The 9261-nt window shown below is 39.8% G+C and overlaps 1 protein-coding gene across 3 annotated transcripts in view; it reads left to right on the top strand.

Moving 5' to 3' along the window:
* Positions 1–714: 714 nt before the first annotated feature.
* Positions 715–9261, top strand: part of zgc:77784 (uncharacterized protein LOC402947 homolog) — a 53405-nt gene continuing 44858 nt past the window's right edge. For 2 of the 3 annotated variants that reach the window (XM_034197906.1, XM_034197904.1), the window contains exon 1: positions 715–1239. In XM_034197906.1, coding sequence (XP_034053797.1) covers positions 1185–1239 — 55 coding nt within the window. In that variant the 5' untranslated portion in view covers positions 715–1184. The remainder of the gene's footprint in view (positions 1240–9261) is intronic. The other variant, XM_034197905.1, reaches the window with a different exon arrangement.

The following is a 9261-nucleotide window of genomic DNA, read 5'->3' as shown; positions in this document are numbered from 1 at the left end:
CAGCAGCACTGCAACGATCTGAAGTGCATGCACGCTCTCCATCATCATCATCATCATCATCATCATCATCATCATCATCATCATCATCATCATCATCATCAGCAACAGAAGATGTTGAAACTGATAAGGCCTGATGATGGCATTTTTCTGTATATTTATTTATTTGTTATATATTTCTTCAGCTTATTTTTTTGGCTTGTGGCCAGTTAAAATGAACTATGGAAGAACCATGGCTCAAAGGCAAACAAGCTATCATAATTTAACCTATTTCTGTAAAGTTGAAGGAAAACATATTGGAAATTCTTAATAAAATATATTTGTGATAATCATTTTATGACCACCAACCACCTCATAAACCCAAGGTCAGTATATATGCATTATGACTTAAACAATAACACCGTTTTAAATGTCTATCTTTATATTTGACTTTTTGGGGGGGATTGTATGCTGTTATCCAATATCCCAACCCTTAATTTAAGAATATGTTTAAATTCTGACCTAAAAACGACACTTTAATCCAAAACCAAAGGATCATTTTAACTGAAACTTGAAACCCTAACCCAGAAATAACTCTTCTTTTATTAGTCTGATCTCATCCCACCATGTAGAGTGGACTGTTTGGTCCTCATATAGTTAAACACACACGCTCTGGGCACAGATGTGGTCTCTGTCTCTTTAAAACCCTGGCTCCTGGAGGAGAGGATTTGTTGAGGAGTGTGTGCAGCGCTTTATTTTCGCTCAAACTGACGCTGCAACCTGCCACTGAGCAGACACACACACGGAGGGAATAATTGTTTTATGACCGGGCTAAACATTGTTAAACCTGATAATGTTCTGCTTTCAGTAGCGGCAGGACATGTTGGAAAGAAGAAGTGTGTGTGACCATGCGGGGATGAAGAAGTGCTGCTGCTGACTTTTGCTATTGGGTTTCTCGGGGCGCTGCTGCTAATACTGCTGCTGCTGCTGCTGTCATGGCTTTGTGGGAGTGACGCGAAAGTTTTTTTCTTGGGGAGGATTTTACTCGCTTGAAATAGTCCAGCTGAGGCTCAGACTCCTTAGACGGTTCAGTTGCATCTAGATTTAGTATGAGAAAAAAAAACCATGTGATTTCCCTGCTGGAGGTTTGATTTAATTGATCATTTGAGTGGACTGTCGAGAGTCTGCAAACTCGGGAGAGTGTGGAGATGAACTTTGGAAATCTACTTATTGTGACTGTCTCATTCATCACCACCGCATCAGGTATGATATTATATATTTAAAGCACAAATTAAATATGCCCACCCCTCTCCCTCTGTCTCCTCTCACGCACTCTACTCAGCCCATATGGCGTGACAGCCTCACGGTGTACTCGTCTTATCTTGTTTTCTGTCCCTTCAGATGGATGTAAATGTTGTGTTTAGCTGGAACACGTTCACAGACGGCTGTGGCATGACCTACCTAACAAACAAATAATTAGGCACATGCATTGATTTGTACTATTTGAATACCACTAGGTGAAAAGCCAGGAAGATGCACATTTCCCCCAGAGCCCCCCCCCCCCCCCCCCCCCCCCAATCACTGAGGTGGTCACACAGGGAGTCCATTAGGCAGCAGGAGAGGTCAGAACTCACTGTGGACAAAGTGAAACCATTTAGTGTCCCTTTTACTTCAGCTATGAGCACATAAACTCAGTGGCCTATCAAGCCTCCATCTGCCCCAACTCTGTTTTAGAGGATGCAGACATAATTATTATAAAATGCTTTTAAAAGCTCATTTTGATTACCTTTTGAGAATGGGATTATATTTGTTTAACCCTTGCTTTAATAACAGATTATATTTTTGAGCCCTAATCCAAACTCCCCCAAAAACCATGGCCCAGAAAAAAAATTCATGAGAGTGCAGAGTTTTTTAAAATTTCATTTGATTGTGAATGTAAAGATTGAATGGCGTGTTTCCGTTTTAAACTCTTATTAATCAAACGCAGCTTTAGCTAGGGGATATGAAAGTAAAGTTAAACATATTCACTGCTATCATTTAATTCCCACTCATGCTGTGTTTTTTAAAACCTAAATTTAAAAATCTGAAAACATAATATCAGCAGCTATTTACACAAACTCATACACAACATTTTAGATTGGGTTTTATTTTACCACTAGAAGCGCAATTGAGCAATTTTTTTGTGGGTCCCTGTTTTGTTTTTGAATTTGAACAAGTAAGCTACATGGTGTCACTGTTTACATCCTGCCAATGGTTTAATGAATTGCTGATTGGGATTTGGTAGCCATAACAGGCCAAAAACAGTTAAGAAGAAGGTTTGAAAATCAGCACGTTTGTTAGGCCTCAAAAATACCTAAAATGGGATCTTGTGAGAAACACTGAATGCCAAACATATTATTTTTGTTTACAATAAAACTGCACATATATTTTCTGAATTGATATTAACTGGGGGAAAACAAATCACTGACATTATGAACTGTTAGCATTGCTACTATATCTACAGATATATTAGCAACATTAGCATTCATTTGGAGTTGTGTTTCTCACCAGGTGGCATTTGTAAGTCCAATATTCATTTTCTTTGGGCTCTGTTTTTGGTGTACAGCAATTCATGACTAAGATATCTAACCCTCTCGCTGCTCCATTATGTTCACCAGCTGGTGGCTTACATTGTTTGTCTGCTGTTTGGTGCTGCAAATATAGCATGAAACAAGATGAAGTTGAGAGTTTATTCATGGTAACATCTGCAAAGTGGCGTTGTAAAAGCACTGATAAAAGCAGGTTCTGTAAACCCAAAACAGAATTAGGACATAAAGCCAAAGGTTTTCGTAGAGCTGAGGGAATCTGCAAAGCTGGGCGATAAATATTTGTGTTTCCATATGCGTCCCTTACACATGTTTAGAATTAAGGCTGCACCTACAAATTGTCATTACTCCGCAGATTATTTTCTACATTATTCGTTTGGTCCACAAAATGTTAAAAAATGTGTGACAAAATTGAAAATCCAGTTTCTTAAAGTCTGAGGTTATGTCTTAAAGGTCCCATGTCATGGCTATGCATTTCTCTGCAATCCCAACTCGTCTATTAGCAGCGTTCAGGGAGCTCTATGCAAGTCAATGGGGACTCCCTGTTAGTTAGCCAAGGGATCCTGGTGTGTGAGGTGCTCCGCGGATTGGTCCATTTGGGCCAATCCGGTCATTTGTTGTTGATTTGGGTATTCACACGTCACAAAACCCAGGAAGAAAACAATGGAAAATGAGAAATCTCCAACGAGGCGTTTTGGGGCATAGACAGGTATTTTCTGTGTTAGAGTTTTACTCGCTACAGGATGTACTTTGAGGGTTTGTGACTCTGCAGACCGTTTACATGCATAACAACCTTCATAACACACAAGGGGACAGGTAATAACCGGAAAAGCATGAAGCCCAAACAGAATCAGGTGTGTAATATATACATACAGACAGTATATATTGTGGACAATTTGGGGTGTTTGTTTATGTAACCTCCAAACACAGGCCTCTATATGCATCTATAGGCCTCTGCTTTTTTTCAGTACTGCAATGTATTGTCATTCATTGGCTGACATAAACAATAATACCAATATCTGAAATGAGATAATAACTGCTGATAAATCAACGTGGGCAAACATGTATCAGTCAGTTCAATTTAACGTCTTCTTCACTGATGACTATAATCTGACTATAAATCCTGAGCTCTGTGACTCCTCTTGCCACTCGCTCTGCTTCATTATAATAAACTGATGCCACCTCTCAACATTAAAGGCACTTTTTAACACCCACAACATCTGCCTACGTCCATTGTGGAGTGTATATCTCCTCTCATTCCCACCTCTATTATACTGCACGTACCCTTAGGGTGATGTGTGTTTTAATAAGAATACGGAAGAGTATTCAAACAGGCATCATGACCTCTGCGGGAGCTGCTTTTTAAACAAATAGCCTATTTGTCGTCTTTATTCAAAAGAAAAAAAGAATGTTAAAATCATATATCGGTATGTGTCTTTGTGTCCCGCCGGTTTTTCTCCGTTTGTCTGAAGATGCATGGTGGGGTTTAGTATATGTTTTCTAAATCCACTGTGTGATTGTGAGCTAAAACAACAGCCTCCTTCACAAACTGTGCTTGATTCACAGCAGCTCTTTCTCTGACACAAACACCAATCCAATTAAGACGGCATCAGTGTCTGTCAGCCCTAATGCATCTCATTGAAATGTCCGTTATCTTGAGCTGTATTCAGACTCAGCTTGTTGACATGCTCGACGTGGAACTAATCGATGCTAAACAAGACTTAGCTGGTGATTTGTGTCCACTCTGTCCTCCTGCTCATTACTTGGTGACAAATATGGCTGAAGGCTGACTAAAACCTCTCACAGTCCCTCTTGATGAAACAGTCGTGGATTATGAAACCACTATGTGCCTCATGCTTGAATCATGTTGCCGGATGTTGATGATGCCCCACTTCTGGTACAGTCGCTGATGACATCATGTAGAGATTAGATTAAGGCAAAAGACAACAGTTAACAAACAAAGGCTCAAAAAGAAAAGACTGTTGATAGATGATAATAAAACCTGACTGCTTTGAAATTGAGATTTCTGTGAGACCTTATCGCCCTCCTTCAGAGATTACCTGGCAATGCCAGCATAACTCCTTGAATGTTTTTGCCTTTTCAAGTATGTAAATTAATTGAAATTGGAAAAGACAAGTAAATCTCAGCAGACAGCCACCAACCCCACAGACAAGCTGCCAGCCTTCTGTTCCTGTCTCACTTTAACTTAGAAAGTTGGCCTGTGAGCAGTCTGCCTCAGCCTGTAGACACTTTTTTTTACCAGATTTCAAGCACGGAGGCAGATCTAGCTGCTTGTATGTGTTTCGCTCCAACCCCAGCTGTCATTTAAAGGCACTAAGAACCAAATGAAAACACACGTGCCCTGTGCTTTGTTGTTTTCGATCATTAGGGTGACAGCAGTACACTTCTATCTCTTGGGAGAATTAAAGGTTAATATTTTGAAATACCAATTTTATGAAAGCGCCTCTTGTTATGTAATTCCAAAGCCCTGAATCAACAAGGTTTTCAAGACGTGATCTTGATCAGCCTCCCAGCACATTAACAATGTGTGTTAGATGAGGCAGAAATGTAGAAGACGCCGTGAGCAAACATGTGGGCGTGTGTCTGCGTTTGCAATTAGTACAAATGCTATAGCTTGTCTATCAGAGCCTCATGCAGCACTAATGGGCATAATTTGACTGTGGATGCCTGCTTATTCTGGACTTTTATTTGTTTTTGAATTAATTAATTACCACAGATCAAAAGCAATCATGTCAATTAGGACATCTAACCATCCTTACTCACAGATCACAGAGATAGGCAAACAGCACCATACATACAGTACTGTATATAGACTATACCAGGCATCCTCAAACTACGGACTCCGGTCCGGATCCGGACCGAACCACCACTGTCTCCGGACTCTGAGCAAATTATACTTTTCATATGTATTATCTCTCTGTATTATATGTGAGACATCGCCACAACGCATTCGCAACGAGTCAAAATTCTCCGCTATGTCCACTGCAAACAGCGCTCTGCATGTCTGACTGTTCCACTGTGTTCCACCTGTGTGTGTCAACGCTTTGGTCCAATCACATTCAGCATCCAGTCAGCGTTTTTCCCCCCAAACAATCTGCGAATCAGAGGCACAGTAGGGCGGGTCTTCGCGGAATGCGGGTGGGGAAAATGTGTGTGTCTCTTTCAACCTGTCTAAGTCAGAGCGAGAATTAAAAAAAAAAATTCAGAGCGAGAGTTAACAGCTCATCTAGTTCCATCTGTACTGTAGCTAGTAGCCTAGTTTCACCTACCGGGGTGGCAACTGACACCCTAAAAATAGGCCTTGCCACCCCAGTTGGCAGCTTTGTTTTGAAAGAAAAGTTGTGGCTCATCGGACATTTATGAGAGAAAGTCTCTAATGTCCGAGTGCAAGTGAATGCAGCACAAGATGCACGTCATGTAACCCCTCCCCCGGTCCTGGCGCGAGCGTGGACATACGATTGGCGGCCATTTCATTTTGAACTGGACGGCGCAAAACGAGAAGCATTCGGACCCAAGCGCTGAAGGAATGAGGTATTTGCGGTCTACACTGACAGAGAAGAGACTGTCAGTTTGGCTGTACTCAGCATTGAATCAAAACGCACTAAAGCTGTTGATCTTAATACGTTTGTGAGGCGTTTTGCTGAACAAAATGGTAATCGCCGAATTCAGCTGTAATAGGCATGCCAACTTGATGCTCTGCTCATGGATGAGCATACACAACTATTAAGATGATGACTATTAAGATGTGTGTAAATATATTGTTTTCTTTGAGGGGGTCTGCCCCCAAAAAACTGTTTTAAGTCCTGAGAAAGTCAAATAAGACGGTGTGTAAAACTACACTGCCCAGCCAAAAAAAAGTAACCACTTTGATTTAACTAGGCCAGTAGGTAAGGACTTTCCACTGGATAATAACTGAAGTATAAAATAATGCATGACTGAAGTGATGGAGACCATGTTGCAGGCAAACAAAAAGAGGAAATAACAGGTCAAATCAAGCAAATCCCCCTCTCAGATTCCACAGCAACCAGAAGAACATAAATACTGGCTGGTGATTTGATTCATCAGCTTTGTGATGGAATAAAAAATGTACAGTGCATTTCCTTAGCTGTGGGTGAGTCCACTGACACCACTGACAATGCTCAGTTGCTGGTGTTTGTGAGTTTTTATGATGAGGCAAAGGGGGAGTTTGTTGAAGATGTGTTGGGCCTGACGAACCTCAGTGGACACACAAGGGGGCAAGACATTTATAAAGCACTAATGGGAATGCTGAATGAAAGAGGGTGCAGCTGCCTTTATTCATAACTGTGCAGCTCTTACACTGCGACTCTGAGGGGTCAAGCACAGACACAATAACAATGAAAACTGCTGCATTCAGATTATTTTTGTTTTTGCAACCTCGTGTTAAGAATCTTGTTGCAATTGTTTAAAAGTTTGAATGACCGTAATAAACGGACCTTTGTTTTATTGAAACATTTATTTTGGACCTTTAAGATTTGTATTTGAGTACCCCTGGACTATACTGTAGGCTCTCCCAGAGTGAAATGGCTGCCAGTCCGTGAAAGCCAGATTCTTGAACATTGTACACAAAGCCATCATCTACTCCAAGGTCGATACCTTCAGAGAGAGATGAGGCTGAGCCTCGCCTATTGCAAGATGGTGAGGCAAACAAAAAGAAATACTGGTAAATAAAGGCCATTTATCAGTACTATTTATTTTGTTTCCAGGAAACAGGAAAATATATCAGTTTGGTTTTCAACAAGTATCAAATGAGAAGAGCTGTTCAATCCGATGTTCAGCCTCATGGCCTTGAGAGCGCAAAAAGGAGCGATAACCTTGCATGAGACCCTGCACACTGTCATTCACAAAGCCCCCTTCATACTTGACGACAGCTGAAGGTTGAATGCTTTTTACTCCTATGGATTATCTTGATTGTCTTTTGCAGCTCTCGCTGAATGTGTAAGAGGTTCATACAGTAGTTAAGATGTGTTTTACAGGGTTTAATTGATTTGTCCTCTCCGATAGAGCTCTAGCATAAAGATGGTGCTTGTCTTACAGGGAATTAAATCAGTTATGACTTATAATATTCAATACAAGCCTGTTGAATTAATGTTGAATAGGGCATGTTTTTGTACCTTCTGTTAAGGCAAGCCTGTTGTTGAGCTGATGTCTCCTATTGTTAAGGAGAACAACAACACTAAGCTTTGATTATTAAACCACTGCTTTATGTTTTATTTACTGCTGAGAAACCACGTAAAGCAGTCAGAACTAAATCCAATCTTTAATTCTAAACTCTCCAAAAAATACTGATGAATCTTAATGTACAGTAAATGGAAAATAATATCTTGTTGTTGTTCGATCAAAGCTCTGAGTTTCACCAAATGTAGCCTAAATTAACTGAAGCAACAGTTTATTTTCAGTGGTAATCTCATGTGTTGTGAAATTCTACAACATCAGATGTCCTTCCACTTCTTCTTGTTAGTTCCCTGTAAACATGAAAGTCATTTCACGCCAGAACGCCCCAGATTAATATTTTCAGACAAATCCAGTCTCACGCCTTCTTCCCATAGTGTCTTTGGGCCCACTGCCGGCTCTAATGGGCTACGTTTATGATCTGACTAAAACATACCGTCACAGAGATCCCCATTAGCGCCCGTAACGTTAAAAAAATATATATTTTCGCTGAAATGTGCTTTCAACCACTGCACTGCAATCTTCCTGTCATAAAGAAAAGGCAACTGTGAAAATATTCTTTCTTCCAAAGAAAATGTTTTGCTGTCGTATCAAGGTGGTGTAGACTTTACATTGATTACACACTTGTCACAGGCACAAGTTGTTGCTTGTCAACCTGAAGCTGTTTGCTAATATCTTTTGCCACTTTGTCCATAATAATTGGTGTTGCATTGATACAGTTGACTGATAGCTGTAGCTATTGTCTCTACCCAATAACCCTCAATAATAATCCCCACTCCTAAAATACTGAAAAACTTTCTGATACACTTTTAATTCTTAACTGGACTATGTCTGCTTAGTTAAGCTTGTTAAAATGTGTGTCTACATTTTCTGCAGGCGTATCTAGCCCTATTAAAATATAAACCCAGCAAATCATATGAATACACAAGGATTTGTCGTGGTGCCATGTGTGCCATTCAAATAACTAAAGCAACTAGAAATTCCGGTATGTGCTGATACACGCAGCACAAGGACAGCTGGATCTAAGTAAGCAGGAACGAAAACATCCCAAAACAGAAAGTCTCGATTACAGTCGCTATAAATGTGTCGAATACAGGGAGGAAAATGTTAATGTTAGATTTATGGTTTTATTCAAGCTTGAAATTATAAGGTAACAATTATTAGATATAATGGAATTTATAGGTAACATAAAGTTATTTTTCCATATTTCTATGAGAGTTTAAGGACCATAACAAGGAACTGATCAGAGATGATCTACAGTATGACTAAAGAAGACAAATAACTATTTAAAAGAATGAAGATTATGGGTTAAATTATTTTCAGTGAAAACGAAAGCAGTCATTTTAAGAGAGAGCACATTTTAGTGTTTTAAATGATTATACAGTGAAACGTAAATATGAAAGATCCTAAAACAAAGGGTTGAACACTACATTAGGTTACTAATTCAACTTTAATTATTCAGGAAATATCACTGAGCTCAAACACACTA

Source organism: Gymnodraco acuticeps, unplaced genomic scaffold (assembly GCF_902827175.1).
Source record: "Gymnodraco acuticeps unplaced genomic scaffold, fGymAcu1.1, whole genome shotgun sequence".
NCBI lineage: Eukaryota > Metazoa > Chordata > Actinopteri > Perciformes > Bathydraconidae > Gymnodraco > Gymnodraco acuticeps.
This window is presented reverse-complemented; position numbering and strand designations above follow the sequence as displayed.